Here is a 16,894-nt window from a genome sequence, read left to right as displayed (position 1 = left end):
TTTCTCACCCTTTATTCAAATGGCATAAATACTGAAAATAAAATAAAAACTAATTTCTACTACTGCCCCTAATTATCAACATGGAACAGATCGTCTCCATGCTCTTCTTGTGTGATCATGTGACCAGACACTGTGTTTTATCGACAGTGTTCTCGTGTCAGGTTTGTTGATGTAGAACTTGTATAATTGCAATGATTACGAGTGGAAAATGAAGTGCAACCGTGTGGGACATCTTATGATCAGAAACATAACCTCCTAATATAAGCAGCAAGACCTGAACACACAGCAACCTGAAAAGATGAAGGCACTTGTTCTGAACAGTTCCTTAAAGTCGAGCTCAAACGGCATTTCAAGAGTATCTAGCTTCTGTATCGTGACGTATTTCCAAGTGATTTGATCGTTGAAAACATCGGCGTCAAAACACACTTCGGTCTCCAGAGCGAAAAAGTCATATTATTGTGTGAAATTGGTTTGTGCAAACCTACGCAAGAAGCACATGTCATGATTATTTTGTATTACAGGAAGAAAACATGATTGGAATTTGATATAAGAATACAAATACATTTGAGCATATATTGTTAAATAGGTGTACAATATGCCGTTTTTCCATTTCAGCCCGACTTTAAAGATATTCTGACTATTTTTTATAATTCTGCTTTCGGTCTTGAGCCACGTTGGCCCCAGACTGTCACCCTTGTGGAGAGCAGATTTGTCCCCAACAGCCTACAGTACCACTAGCCTAGCTGCCGGCCAAAAATGCCTCTCCTGGAGTATTAAGATAGGCTAGTGGTCCGTATCTGCTTCCATTCATTTGTACTAAACTAGGCTAGCTTGCAGCCGGATAGCTTTCTACTGAAGTCAGAGGACATTGGTATCCAATCATCTTCTTGTCTGACTCTAAAGACGGCACATTTCCCATGTTGGCGTTTTCCTTTAAAGCTGCACCGTGTAGCATGGGGGGGAGAAAAACTAACCTCTGAATAAATCAAAATACACAGTATGATATATCTTTAGTAATGAGTATATAAAGTGTATAAATAAAAATGGATACCTGGAGCACTGCTTGAAGCTGAAAATGATCTCTTTGGCTGTGGTGTACCCAACCTCCCACCACTTTACTACACACAGAAGCATCTTTTAGAGACGCATAGTTGGCTAACTTTGTGGTTATTGTGGGGACATTTGTGTACAGATTAGAAAAACATTTCAAGCTTTCAAGCAGTAATTACTGCATTGTAGAGGTAATTTTTTCCTTCCCAAAACTACCAAGCTTTAAAGGTGTGCACGTCTGAAATTTCTCCCATTGTTGGTTATTAATTTTGCTCAACAAAGTTACAGTGTAGGGTTGCATTAGGGCCGGGCAATATATTTATCTTTTTACAGACTGTGATCATATTTTTTTATGATACACAATTTAGTTGTCTAAATGAATGATACAAATACTTTTTTTTATATATAATATATATATATATGTGAGATTTCTCACAGAAGGATTTTGTAAATATTTGAGAATGCCAACCATGCAGTTCAATAGGAACATGTCATTTTCCACAAATAGAGATATTGTGATCCCAATCCCAATATCAATATCCCCGATTGTGATCGTACATCTTTGTGGAGGTTATTCATCGCCCGGCCTTAGTTTGCATAATACTACCGTCACTGATGTATCACAATACCAACAACACCAAATATTCTTAAGTATCATCATCATACTTAAAGAAATACATGATCGATACAGAACATCAGCTTGTGTTAGTAGCAATGATACATGAAAAAAAAGATGCAAACCATGAATTTACAACATAAAGACAAACTCGGAAGAACATAGCTGGTTAGCTTGTCAGTTTGTGCCACAGGCGTGCTTCTGCATTTAGGACTACTGAATCAAGTACGTCAAGTATTTCTTGGTGTGGTATCGTAATACACCCATCTGCCATAGCAATTGCAGTATTGTGACAACTCCCATTACAATGACAAATAAAATATACATTTACATTCAAAGAGATAACTTTCTACAGAGACCAACACAACCACCACCGCATCTAGCTACTGCAGGCCTACCTCTGGTACATCTGATCTACTAATATTCCACAGCGTTACGTAGCTAAAGTGGGCCTAGATCTGGTATTGTTAAAGAGTCATAGCTTGTAGAATGTCCCTTGTGTACAAAGCGCACCGCGATTGGCATCGACTCAGTGATCTGTGAAAATAAAATACCGATAAAGACAAGTAGTCAAATCAGTTTTTTTTATCCACTTTTTTCTCTCCTTATTTTCTATTTTTCTCCCAACCCAATTTCGTGTTTCCAATTCTCCCCTCCCCTGTCTTGAACGTTGCTCGCATATGCCCCCCACTGGTCGGTTGTAGGGAGGATAGAAGCCTTGCATCACGTGTCCCCTCCGGTACACGAGGAGGCAGCCGGTCACATCTTTTCACCTGCCAGCGCGGACTCTCATTGGCGAAGTGTAACATGTGGGAGGCTCACACTACCCCCGCCATTTCCTGTCTCTGCTGTGCAGACGTCCCCCAACCGACCTGTAGGAGTCGCTGTCCACAACGTCCAGATTACCACCCATCGACTTCCACCCGCTGGCTCTGCCAATTGAGCCAGTATGACGGCCGGCCCAAGCCGGAGGCAATGCTGAGACTGGGATTTGAGACCGGAGTCTCTTGCATTGGTGACGAGCGCAATCTCCGCTGCGCCACCCAGCCGCTTAGTCAAATCAGGTCTATGGTAGTAGGACATAGACAACAGCCGTTAGTACTATTTTATTACTTTCCCATTGTTTATTGCTTTTAAAATAAAAAAAAATTGTATTTCTGGCCATATCCAAGTCACTTCGAAGAGGTTGAATGAATGAAATGGAGGTCTTCTATTCTGGCATGGTAGTGTCTTGCTGGGTGATGAGATCCAATATCGTCTTACAGTCTTCAACTGCTAAATATATATTACAACAAATGTGCAAATCAAACATACATATACACTTAGGACACATTCCTCTTATCTAGCGATTCCTTCGAGGAGTACAGAGGGATGGATGGAACATAACATGTAAGCTAAATGATTGAACAAAATAGGGTAGTAAAGAGAATCTTTACAGACGGAAAAAGGAATGGAGTGAAATAAAGAAGCGGATAGACAGGCAGTTAATTGACGAAAGGCAACCGATGTTGAAAGGAAGAAGAATTATAAAAAGGTTGGACAGAAACGTCGCCCGCGTGTAAAAGACGGGAAGACGCGAAGTGAGCAGCTTGATAATAATAGGCTACAGTTGAAGTCTCCTCATCCACGTGAAGAACGGGGTCCAGCCGGGAGCTACTTGAGTTGGGGGAGGAACTCAGACCAGCTGATGTTGCCAAAGCCCAGCTCGTCGTCATCCAGGCACGAGAAGCTGATGTCCACCAGAATCTTACTCAGGCTGTCGTTCATGGTGTCCAGGACCAGGCCCTCGGCGAACGAGCGGTTGGCCAGCGGGTTGCCGCCGGCCGGGGGGGACTCCGTGGGGCTGAGCCGCTCCCTGGGGGAGTTGTAGAAGAGGGGCAGTTCTTTGAAGGGCGTGCTGCTGAAGCTGAAGGTGGCGTAGTCGGGGTGCTGCGGGGTGAGGGCGGGGCCTCTGGGGGTGCGGATGGGGCTGAAGTCCAGCACGCCGTGGCTCCCCTTGCCCAGGGGGGTGACCTTCCAGGGCTCGGGCAGCGTGGTGGCGGCGGCGGCGGAGGGGGAGGGCTTGCTGGGGGTGGAGGACGCCAGGTGGCTGCCGCCGCCGCTGCCTTTGATGGGAGTCTTGAAGGTGTAGTCCCGACAGGAGGAGACGTCCTGCTCGTGCCGCTGGTCCAGCTGGGTGTCGGGCGTCGTGTCCTGGAAAGCGGAGGAGGCGTCGGAGGCCACGCCCGAGTCGAAGAAGGAGCTGTCGGGGAAGAGGAGGAGAGGCTCCTCTTGCGAAGGGAGAACCAGGCTCTGCTTACGCCGCGAGCCGCTGGATTTCCTCCCGGGAGGGGGTCGGGGGGTCTCGGAAGTCAGCGGCACACACACCTGCTCCTCTTTGATCTCCTCCTTGAGAGGGGGGTACAGCATGACAGTGGGGGCGTCACTGTGAGTCACCTGTCGGATATACAAACACACACACATTAGATAGAATTCTAGCAGCATCTCTGCCAATCAATCGTGTAAAACAGAGGCAAGTGTTTTACCTTAGGAGCTATCCGGACCCTCTTGCCTTCTCGTGAGCACGTTGGTTTCTGCTGGGAGGCAGAAGAGGGCAATTGGGTGGAGATGGAGGAAGAGGACAGGTGGTAGAGGGAGGAGGTGATGGGGAGCTGGATAGGGACCAAGTAGGAGTCGGCACGAGGAAGAAGAGGTTTCATCTTCCTCTCTGAGCATAGGCAAGAGGGAGAAGGGGAATAATAAGTATCACAAAAAAATGTCACTCTTTAAAACGGTTTGAATTAACACCAAGTCCAATTTGAACGTTCAAGCCGAATCTCCATTGAAGTTTTGACAAATATTGGACCATTTCAACAACTTCAAGGTGAGTGTTTGACAATTAAATGGCCTGAATTTCATGTTTAGGTATAACAGAACACATCTGAGTAAGAAGAATTTTATTATGCGATATATCGTCATTCGTCACCCAAAGGGATCTTGAGTTAATCTCAATCAAACGTTAATTTTACCAGCTGTGATATGAAAATAGCATAGCGTTACATAATATTTATTACAGCCGGGGACCAGCAAACAAAGTTGGCGACTAGGGAGACAGTTGTCTATATGCTTATAGATACTGAATTAACTGCCCAAGATTAAGCACAATGGATATTCTGTTTTAGGGTGGATTGTGGAAGTGAATGAGGAGCCCGACACCTGGGAGGAATGGTGGTGTTGACGGCAGTGGTTGCTGGCTTACGTGTAGATAGAGGGAAGACTACTGAATTTGAATTCTACTAAAGTGTAATATCCATATAAAGCTTTCTCAATCTCCTTCAACTCACCAGTGCCAAATGCTGTTTTCTTGCCATCTGTAACCATTCTCTTCTGCTGCTTTGAAAGGGAGGAGACAAGTTTAGATGTTGTTATTTAATTATACAATATACCTCGTCTCCACTAGCCAGGGGTTAGCCACTGTCTGTCTATTGTCTTATATTTGGTGTTGTTGGTATTGCGATACCTCAGTAGTATTATGCAAACTAGGGCCGGGCGATAAGGAACCTTCACAAGAATTACACAATCAGAGGGACGATATTGATCACAATATCTCTTTAGATGTGGAGAATTCCATGTTCCTATTGAACTGTGTGGTTGGCATTGTCGAATATTTAAATCATTCTGTGAGAAATCTCACTCAACATTTGTTTTTAGTAGGCATAGAGTTATCTTTGATCTACTACTCAATTGTTGGGGAACACCCCGTAGGCCTACACCTATAATGAAAATTCAAGCCTTTTTACTTATTATTTATTTAAATGTTTTACTTGCCCTGCATTGGCTATTGTAGGATGGAACCTGTGACTTTCTGGCTACGAGGCTGTGCTGCCAAGGTACATAATAATTAAGTTAGACAAGTAGTTACAGGCGACACAGTAACCAAAAAAAAGACTGTGGTTAAGACTTCAGCTCTAAAAACAATGAATATCTTCTACAGAGCGGGCAAAGTCTTTCACTGTGGCGACCGCTTCCACACATCAACCTGCTCCTGAAATAGCCTCAAATATTTGCCTTGACCTGTACTTGTATGATGCTGCGTTCGCTTATAACTCGGGTCGGAAGTTCCAACTTCCTAATAGGAAAAATCAAATAAAGCATCAACTCGGAGTCCCTAGTAGCAAACTCTGGTATGATTTCTCAACCCCCTGGTCCAACACTCAGCGTCATTGGACGTCAACATGGCCACCGACATCGTAATAAACGTTAAAACCGGCAAAAGAGGTTTAGCATGAACGTGTTTTTATGACTTTGTAGCTCAGAAGCATGTGGGTCGGAGATGATGCGTTTCCCACTAGAAATGGGGCAGCTGACAGAGCAGGGGACGCAAACAGGCTGGATAAGCTGGTCAGGAAGGCCAGTAGCGTGGTTGGGGTGGAGCTAGAATTCTCTAGCGATGGTGGTGGAGAGGAGGAGCCTTGCTAAGCTCCAGGCCATCAGGGAAAACTCCTCCCACCCACTATACACAGACTTGGCTGACAGGAGGAGCATGTTCAGTGCTAGGTTAACACTCCCTAAATGTAGCACTGAACGGCACAGGAAGTCCTTCATTCTGACAGCCATCAGACTTTACAATGCATCACTGTGCCTCCCTGCATCACTGAGCACAGGGTGACAGTTACCATCTTCCTGGACTTTTACTTTTGAAACAACACTGTGCAATATTACACTTACTGTAGACGTCTGTATATTTTATTCTATTCTTAGGCAATTTGTTTTGTTATTCTTATTCGTGACTTTGTTCTGTCTAAATGTTTAATGTGAGCGATTTGTAGTGTCAAATTTCCCTCTGGATGATTAAAGTATTTCTATTCTATTCTAAATGAATGCAGCATGAGAGTGTGTCTCGTGACTTCTGCTTGAGGATCGCTGCGGAAGAAAAAAGAAAGGGTCAAATGAGCTTACGTGGTGAGGTAAAACCAGCACTGGCACAGGTGTGGGAGTGGATGTCGGGTCTAGACCAGGCTGCAGAGAAGGCCGCAGAATGAGAGTTAAAGATTAGAAAATACAAAAACACACAAGAAAAAGCAATAGAATTAGCAAGAAGAAATAATAAATTAAATTTTTTGATCAAATTGAATAATAATAAATTAAATTAAAATAATACACATCCACTGTCTTGCATGCAGACAGTCTTCTCTACTGCTTGCTGGACTGTGTACCTTGAGAAAAGATATTCTCTGTATTTGGTGAATAAAGTACTTCTGCTGCCACATACCACAAATAACCTAAGAGATAGGGGGGGGTCAAGGATAAATCCAACTGCACCGACCTGTAAAATGACTGAAATCAACATAAAATCATGCAATTCCTTTAATTCATTTAGAAATAGAATCATGTAAACTAATAACGGATGTAAGATCTGAATGGCATACTAGATTTCCGTTTACGGCTACCTGTATCTCATCACGCGTGTTCCATTAACCTACTCAAAATGTATTCGCTGAAACTCTGCCTGAGGAACCGGCAGTGAATTGCCGTTGGAACAGGTGGGACATGCTGGGACGAGTGAAACATTAAGTGATGTCTGTTAAACACGAAAACTGTTTAGAGCCTTGGGAGATTGTGCGTGAGATTATGTGCAAAATAAATCGGCATAGTCTTTAGGCGAAGTGCCCCTTTAATAGACTATAATATATATAATATTATTACTTTTATCAGCAGTCGTGCAAAACACGGGAGAGCATGAAATGTAAAATCATGTGATAAAGACAAATGACGTAAAATCCAGAACTAGGAGCAGATCCCTTTAATTAAATAGGAGGGCGGTTGTATTTTTTAAATTTTATATAATATATTGATCTTTCCCCCCCTCCTTTTTCCGTTTTCCCCCCCATCCCAATGTTAGTCGTTATGCCAATTCCCAACCCCCTTCCTGGTTGTTGCGCACTTACCCCCTACCGTCGGTCTGGGAGAGTGGAGACTATCACATGCTTCCGCCGACACATGTGTAGCCAATCAACCGCTTATTTTCACCTGGCAGCGCGGACTCTCACTGGGGGAGTGTAACGTGTGGAAGGATCACACTACCTCCCCCAGATCCCTCCCTCGCTGTGCAGGCGCCCCGGCTAAACTGTAGGAGTCGCTGTTTACAACAACCAGGATACATACCCCACCGGCTTCCCACCCGCTGACACTGCCAATTGCGTCAGTATGGACGACCGACCAAGCCGGAGGTACCGCCGACAGCTGGATTCGATACCAGTGTCTCTGCGGTGGTAGGCAGACGCTTAGCCAGCTGCGCTACCCGGAAGAGGGCGGTTGTATTACATTTCTGGGATATCTGAATCAAAGAAAAATGTCACATCCACAATTGACCCTCGGGGGAAACAACAGCTGTGATTGGAGGATCAAGAAAAGAGGGCAGGGTTTGAGAAAGGTCAATAGATCAACAGTAAATAGAATAGAATCAACAGCAGTTGCATTTTGCCCACCTTGTATACCTGATCCAGAGTCAGGCATCGATTGGCCTCGGGCCGGATGGTCCAGTAAGAGACCTTGCCGTCTGGAGTCGCCTCGCGGATGAACATGTCATGAAGGGAAAGATTGTGGCGGATGGAATTCTGACACAAAAGGGGGGGGGGGGAGAAGAGGAAACATCTAGGTCCAAATGCACGTCTTTTTAAAAAGTGGTATTCAAAAGGATATTTCCCTTTGACATGTGTGATTAGCTAAAAACTTTAAATTCTTATTTATAATAAAACACAAGATATTTGAGCCCTAATGACAACCCAGTGTGTAGATAGATAGATAGGCAGCGAGAGCCAGCATATCACCAGGGTCCACTTAAAAGTAACCAGATACCTTCCAGCCTGGCTTTGCTACATCTCTGAAATAAGGGAAGTGGTCCTCGATCCAAGTATAAATCTCCTTCAGCGTCATCCTTCTGTTCCTCTTGCTGTTGATGGCAAACTGGATCATGGCCATGTAGGAGTATGGTGGCCTCTCTGACACGAGCTGTCGAAGGACAACAGCTGCCGCGGCTATATCTGGACTGTGTGCCACCTATAGAAGAAATAATGAAATGCAAAAAAAAAAAAAAAAAGAGGCATTTAGATAATATAGATCTTTGCATGAATACGGACTGCTTTCAGGAGAATTCAGTTGAATCTTTTTCATTATCAAGATGAACAATAGTATAATTTTGGAATAATTGGAATCATTTACCTCTTGATATCCGCAAAGAAAAAAACAGACTGAAAATGCACTTATTACGTGTTTGATGACAGGTTGTTTAATTTTCTTTTTGTTTAGTTGGGTCGACTGGACGCTTATAGAGATGTTTGCTTTTGGTTCATGTTTGTATAGGATGACAATGACTCTTTAGGTTAAACTGTATTTTTTTTATATATATTTTTACTGTATCAATAATAGTATGTTCCTCTTTTAATTTGACTTATTTCTTCTATTTATTATTTACTGTATTAACCCATTGAAACCAGGAAACACATTTGTGTGTATATGCAGGCTGTATAATGCATTATTAGCAGGCGTTTTAGGTCTAATGGGTTAATGTATTATTTGTTGCATAAGCCTAAACCTAAATCTAAGCCAGATATATTGATATAGTAAAAAAAAACATACAAATGTTGAGTTGAGAACATGTCATGACTTGTTTGGTCCTATGGTGCTAACTCACACTGAGGTGCTACACTACTGAGACACGCTGGGTGAACTGTGTTTAAAAGAGACATGCTCTAAAGTCCCTGTTTACACAGGTACTGTGTGACCATCACACTGGAGTGACGAGAGAAGAAATTACCAACCGGAATGGTCTGTGGGCAGGGACTGTGGTTCTCCTTTTTAGCAACCCTCTTGGCAGCATCAGGTTCAAGGCCATCCATTTTCCCCAGCCATTGGATGTTGGTAAGGCTGTCATCTAGAGGACTGCAATCAAGGTCCTTATTCACTGGCAAAAAAAGAAGCACAATTTATGAAAGAACAAATTACTGAGGAAGCTTGTCCATAAATCAGACTTCACTCCATATCTAGCTCAATTAAAAGTTTACCCCCTATAATATCATCATACAAAAGGTTTCCGTACATGGCTTGATTCCAGACAGAGTTTTTGTATCCAGGGAATGGTGTATATCCGATTTGTTCTCAGACTGTTCCCTGCCAGTTCTCCCAGAGTGGTCTCTCTCCTCAAAGTTAGGTTGACTAATGGTCCCATTTACCAGGCCACCAGTCCCATGGCCACTCAAAAGGATGAACTTATTTGGTCCATGGGGACCACATTCTTTGCCCTTAGCAGAGAGGACTGCGATTATCTTTTGTAGGTCTGAGTTTTTGGGGATGACAACCACTTGTGTGCCAGGTATGGTAGGGTGATCCACAATGCGGGTGCCATCAGGGAAGCTCTGGATAGCTGGGGGTTTAGGTTCTTTGCGTTTTGGTTCATCAGATGCATCAGTGGTGGTGGCTGGTGGCTGATGATCACTTTGCTGGAAAGGTAGTTTCCTCCTCTTGAGGATCAGGGGTCTCCTTGGACTGTGTCTCATTCTGCAACCGAAGCTGTCCCTTTGCGTTCACTTGTTGTCTAAAAAAAATAAACATGTAAAAAGCCAACAGAGTTAAAACAATAGTTAATAGCTTGTTTAACAGTAACTTAACTCAAATGGATAACGAGTTGACTCTAAAATAGCACTAAGGAAGTCACTTAGTAACGTTAAACTAGCAGCGGCTTCTAACGTGATAATGTTCTTCAGGAAGGAAGCGATCACCAGTCACACAACGTTATTATTATACGGCACATGAAAAACAATGAACAACAAACTACTGATGTGGTGGCGACAACAACAACAGGGACAACAGTAAGCTAACGTTAGCTAACCAACAAGCTAACTTGTCCCGAAAATAAAAGCCGCAAACCTTCATATTCCTCCCTTCGATGCTTCTTCAAGTTGCTTGGCTCCGTAACGTTAGCCCGAGCGCCTGCTTCCATTCTGACAGATTGCAGTCAAATTATTCATATTAATACTATATTTCGTGTTATTATTATGTAGCCTTTCTATGCTCGGAGTCGTCGGGGCGTTTTTGAATTTTGGCGCTGTGGGCGCAGGCGCAGCCCCCGTCCTCTTCTTCTTCTTCTCTGGTGTTAATGGCGGGCCGCAGCCACAGAAAGGCGCATACCGCCACCTACTGGACACCCCAAGAACCACCCGGTTCCGGTTGCCAATGGTACTTCCTGTCCTATCCAAATACATTGGTTTTAGCTACTTTTCTCCCCTTATTTAAACAACTTTGTCGTCACAGAGAGGCAATGAAACGTTTGTATTATTATAGTATAGAATGTATTTAATAAGCAAACGTTTGTCAGCAGGGTTTTTGGGCTGTATTTCATGTAAAAACGTTCACTGTTAGTTTACTTGCTCATGCTAATTAAGGCTAATGCTGGCTAACAGAAGCTAGCGCAAGAAACGACGCCGCAAAGTATTGTTTATAGTGCATTTCTTGCCACCTTATAGCATTTGTATGACAGTCTATAATGCTCCCGTGAGGTTTTTCCGGACGTTTTGGTAATGATTTTCACTATAAAATCATATTTCTAAATGACAGGAAGTTGATAAACTGGCCGGAATAGCTTTGAGCTAACGATCTTTGCCGATGCATTCCATTCTAAACGTAACGTTAGTTGTTCAAAACATTACCCGTCTATATAATTTGTTCCTCAACGTTATATAGACAGGTCATGTTTTGTAAACTAACGTTATGTTTAGAATGGAATGAATAGGCAACTACCGCCCTGTTTCTATTCTCACCTCCATCTCGAAAGTCATGGAAAAAATAGTCTACGAACAGGTCGAAAAGTACCTAGCGGAAAAAAATCTAATCTACGAATTCCAATCTGGCTTCAGAACATCCCACTCCACTGACACATGCCTTCTCTATTTGAATGACCACATCAAACAAGAGGTGGACGCAGGCAAATACTGCGGCATGGTCATGCTGGACCTACAAAAGGCCTTTGACACGGTCAATCACTCCATTCTGATTGACAACCTAAAAGCAATTGGTTTTGATAGTCTATCAGTGAGCTGGATGCAATCCTACCTTGAGGGGAGGGAACAGATGGTGGAGGTAAACGGTACCCTATCCCCCCCCCTCACAGTGAGCTGTGGTGTTCCACAAGGAAGCATACTAGGACCGCTACTGTTCCTAATTTATGCAAATGACATGTCGTCAGCTTGTGACTGCAACTTGTTCCTGTTTGCGGACGACTCAGCCCTGCTGGTCTCTGACAAGAACAAGTTACAGGTTGAAAAAACCCTCAGCTCGGAACTAGGCAGAATCTGCATATGGCTCGCTGATAACAAACTATCATTACACATGGGCAAAACAGAGTCCATTCTCTTCGGTTCAAATAACAAACTCAGCAAGACCGACGGCTTCTCAGTTACAGTGGGTGACAATATTGTCACAAGGAAAGATGAAATTACCTACCTGGGTTCCATCCTAGAGGCTAATCTCTCCTGTGACAAAATGGCATCCAATGTAATAAAAAAAGTCAACCAACGAACTCGATTCTTGTACCGGATCTCCTCTCTGGTAAACAAGAATACCCTGAAGACTCTGGCAGGAGCACTCATTCAGGGGTACTACGACTATGCTTGAACCTCATGGTACCAAAGCACCTCAAAGGCGCTAAAAACAAAATTACAAACATCTCAAAACAAACTGGTCAGACTACTGCTTGACCTTACTCCTAGAACCCACCTCACCCCTGCCCACTTTGACAACCTAGGATGGCTTAGAGTAGACGACAGAGTACAGCAACTTGCAATGGGCCTGGTCTACAAGATACACTACACGACCAAGGTACCCATGTACATGTCAAAATACTTCCCAAAGGTCAGCGGCACGGTGGTGTAGTGGTTAACACTGTCGCCTCACAGCAAGAAGGTCCAGGGTTCGATTCCCGCTTGGGGACCAGGTTTCCATGATGCCAGGTACCCAGGTGGGATATCTCCCAGGCCTTTCTGTGTGGAGTTTGCATGTTCTCCCCGTGCTCGCAAGGGTTCCCCCTCCGATAAGATAAACCCAATGGAAAAACATGCACAACAACAGATCGCTAACGCTGTGGCGTCCTTGACGAAGACGGACAGGAGCACTTGGATTGGTCCCCTGGCGCGGCTCACGTTGACGCCTGTCTGCTCCCGGCTGCCCTTGAGGGGGAAGGAGGACGGGATGGGTTAATCGCAGAGATGAATCGCATCGGCGATCCTACAGAGACAATGCATGCGTGTGTGTTCCGGTGTGTGTGTGTGTGTTGAGGATAATTGCATGCCAATTAAAGACCTCTGAGCAGGTCATGCATTATTATTATTATTATATATTAGTGAATACCACGATCACAACACCAGAGGGAGCTCCACAAATCATGTTAAACCCAGATTCGGCTCAAATAAGGGACTAAACACGTTTCGCAATTATGCCACATCAATGTGGAACGCCCTACCCAAAGCTGTAAAGGAATGTGGATCACTACCCACTTTCAAAACCTCTCTCAAGGGACACCTACGGGAGACTGCAATTCAACACTGGCCCCTGTAAATATCCTAACCCAACCCCCTCCAATGTACAGTAATTTACCTAGTATGGTTTTGTCAATAGTCCAATGTACAATTTTGTTTGTTTGTACAGTGTCTCCTCCCCCCCCCCTCAATGTACAGTTTTACTTGTTTATACAGTGTGCCCCCCCCCCAACCACCTCCAATGTAAATTACCCAGTATGGTTGTCAATATCCCAATGTACCCAACCCCCCCCCACCCAACCTCCTCCAATGTACAGTTTCTACGTCAAATGTATATACTCCCTTTTCTTGACTCCTTCTGTATCACAAACAGTACTGTATTTGCAAATCTGGTATGTCATAAATGTATAGATGTAGCAGTACTGACTATCTGTATGTCATGTATGTCATATATGTCCTGATGAATTGAAAATGGGGGACCCTGATGTAAACAAGACGAAAGTCTTTCTCTGGTCTGCATCCCCTTAACAATTGTGTGTATTGAGCTGTACTGTATTGTACCCATTCTGCAATCTGTTAATAAAGTTTTCAATCAATCAATCAATCAATACATGGGTCGGGAAAGATAGTTAGCTCAAAGCTAATCCGGAAGGGCAGCTAACAGTAGCTACTGTCTGTAACTGTGATGCATTTTCTGTTTGCAGTCCAAGAAAAACCAACAAACCCAGAACAAACTAAACAAAATACTCAACCCTACAAACCTAATACAAATAAAACTAAAACTAAAACAAATGAATGAATGAATTATTTTATTTCGAATGTTTACAAATACACATAAACAATTTTTTTTTTTTTTTTTTTTTTTTTTTACAAATAAAGAGCTTATAGAGCAACCTACCCCTAATTCAAAAACAAATTAACATAAATTAATATAACAAACAAACAAAAAATATCAACAATCAAAAATCAACAAAAACCGATCCCGAAAAGAACAAAAAAAGTTAAAGTTTGCAAGATAAAACAAACAAACAAACAAAAAATCAACTATCAACAAAAAACGTTCCCGAAAAGAACATAAGCCAACATAGTAAAATCAAAACTTAATCTGCAATACCCGAGTTTCATGGTTTAGAACAACAGATTATACATGTAGGTTAAATTTGACTATAAGATTATATAACCCTGTGTTTTTTTTTGTATTTTATTTTTTTATTCTTTTTTAAAACAAACATATAAACAAACATGACAACACACGATAAGATATACAAGCATTAATTGTCAGGGCACATCCAATGAGATCACATTTTGGTTAGTTGTTTTATATAAGATATACCCATAATACCTGTTATCTAAAAAAAAAACCTACATACATATGCTCAGCTCGAAACCCCCCCTCCCGGACCCCACCTTGAGAAGTACCTCCACTATCCCTCGCACCTAACCAGACACTACCATTATAAGCTAGCTTTTATTCTCTCCACCACTTCTAACCACATTGACATTTTGGATTCATTGAGACCCAGAATTCTTGCTGTAGATATTTCATGGTAAATTACATCGAGATATGTAAGAAACCAAACTTTACGGCACATTTTTTCCGGTTGAAACCAGCGTGATGCGATCAGCTTTTTGGCTACTGTGATACCCGATAAAACCAATCTCTTTAGCTGTGGATTCACTGCAAATTCAAAAACATCATTCAACAGCAATACCGAGGGGTGTACAGGTATATTCCAAGATACGAGTTTTGATATTTGTTGGGTCACATCTTTCCAGAATGCCTTAACTGATGAGCAGTCCCAATACATGTGCATAAATGTCCCTTCGTCCCCATTTGTACATTGGGTGCATTTGGAATCTTGTTTGAGCCCCATTCGGCACAGTCTTATAGGAGTCAAGTATGTCCTGTGAATATAGTTAAGATTGATTTGTTGATGATCCGGGTTCCTTGATGTAAGTCGGACATTTGCCCAGGCTCCTTGCCAATCAAAGTCATTTTCCAGGTCTGGTATATCCCTCCTCCAGACAGAGTCAAGTTGGAGGGTTTCATACGAGGACGTTAGTAATTGATGATAAAATTCTGAAACAAAACCTCTCGATGTCTCTCTTGAGTAGAAGAATTTGTGGTATCTGTGGTGTTCAATTGGTCTGTCTAATGGAACACCGTGAGACTTCAAACATAGCTCTAACTGTTTGTGAAAAAGCCATGTGGACTTGGTGAGATTAAATTTTTTGCGTATTTCTTTATCACTACAAAAACCCTGTTTGTTAAAAATATCCCCTAATGAGTGTATGCCTTGCTTTTCCCATATAGGGAATCTTATAGGTCGTTTTCCAATTAAGAGAGCATTGTTATTGAATAAGGGAGTATGGTTGTGCCATTCTTGTGGGTTAGGATTTTTTTTTTGTGATTCACGCCATATCCGGATCGCATGAGTAATTATGGGGCCAAATTTTCGTTCACAGTGCTTGATTGGTAGTTTAGTGTGTGCTATGTCCTTCAGTCTATGTGGGGCTACTATGTTTTCTTCTATTTTCCTCCAAGATGCTAATGCTTGGGAGTCAAACCATGTTGTCAATGGACTTAATGAGTACGCCTTAAAATATAGGAAAAAATCTGGAAATGCCATGCCACCATCTGCTTTATTTCTCTGTGCGGTGGATCTTTTTATACGTGGTGGTTTGTTATTCCAAATAAATTTGTATGTGGAGGAGTGTAATCTTTTCCAGTAACCCTCTGGAGGGGGTAACGGTAGCATTGAACAGAAGAAGTTGATTTTAGGTAGTACATCCATCTTAACTATTGATATCCGTGCTTGTACTGTGTTCTTAAGTTTTGCCCATCTATCAAGGTCGTCTTTGATTTTGTTTTGGATTTTTGTGTAGTTGTGCTTCACCGTTTGTCTTATGGTAGGGAATATTTCCACTCCCAAGCATCTGAAATGTTTTACCATCGGTATCTGTCCTGGGAGGGTTGTATCTTTTTTTTGCAGGGGTGTTAAGTGGAAGGAAAGCCGACTTCGGCCAATTTATCTTAAATCCCGATAAATCACCAAAGTCCTCAATCAACTTGAGCAGATGAGGCAATGTGGTGTTGGGGTTTTTCATGAACAATATTACATCGTCCGCATATAAACAAATTTTTTGTTGTGTGCCCTTGATTACGATAGGTTCTATGGATTGGGATTGTCTTATATATTGTGCTAACGGCTCTAATGATAGATTGAACAGACCGGGACTAAGAGGGCAACCTTGTCTGGCTGAGCGCGATACCGGAAAGATATCGGAGATGATTGTGCCTGTTATAATCATGGCCGATGGGTCTTTGTATAATACTTTAATCATATCGATGAATCCTTTTCCTAACCCCATCCTTTCTAGCACTGCCCACAGATACGACCATTCCAGCCTGTCAAAGGCCTTCATAGCATCCAGGGACAGTATCGCCTTAGGTATGGTATCCTCTTTGTCGGCATCAAGTACGTGCAGTATACGTCTTATGTTCTCAGTGATCAGGCGGCCTCCTATGAAGCCAGTTTGGTCCGGGTGAACTAAAGACGTCATATGCTTTTGTAATCTGATGGCTAATACCTTAGAGTACAGTTTGATATCTGTTCCGAGGAGGCTTACAGGTCTATAACTACCGCACTCGTTGGGGTCTTTGTCTTTTTTAAGGAGGACTGTTATGAGTGCAATATTATCGGTTTTATGGAAGTTCCCC

General features: G+C 42.7%; 1 protein-coding gene across 2 annotated transcripts; it reads right to left on the bottom strand.

The window, feature by feature from the left end:
* Window positions 1-5: 5 nt before the first annotated feature.
* foxm1 (forkhead box M1) lies at window positions 6-10,725 on the bottom strand. Of its 2 annotated transcripts, none has more exons than XM_084330237.1 (9): window positions 10,571-10,725; window positions 9,744-10,238; window positions 9,466-9,608; window positions 8,504-8,704; window positions 8,134-8,262; window positions 6,605-6,664; window positions 4,990-5,038; window positions 4,192-4,373; window positions 6-4,102 (listed from the first exon to the last, which is right to left on the bottom strand). In XM_084330237.1, exons 2-9 carry the CDS (start codon window positions 10,198-10,200, stop codon window positions 3,320-3,322), a joined length of 2,004 nt encoding a protein of 667 aa, XP_084186363.1. In that variant the 5' UTR covers window positions 10,201-10,238; window positions 10,571-10,725; the 3' UTR covers window positions 6-3,319. The 2 variants fall into 2 exon arrangements, with proteins under 2 accessions (XP_084186363.1, XP_084186364.1); XM_084330238.1 differs by having other exon boundaries at window positions 4,990-5,035.
* Window positions 10,726-16,894: the final 6,169 nt, after the last annotated feature.

Source organism: Notolepis coatsorum (assembly GCF_963971535.1).
Source record: "Notolepis coatsorum genome assembly, chromosome: 15".
NCBI classification, from domain to species: Eukaryota; Metazoa; Chordata; class Actinopteri; order Aulopiformes; family Paralepididae; genus Notolepis; species Notolepis coatsorum.
The sequence above is the reverse complement of the archived record's forward strand: the minus strand, read 5'-3'. Positions and strand labels throughout refer to the sequence as shown.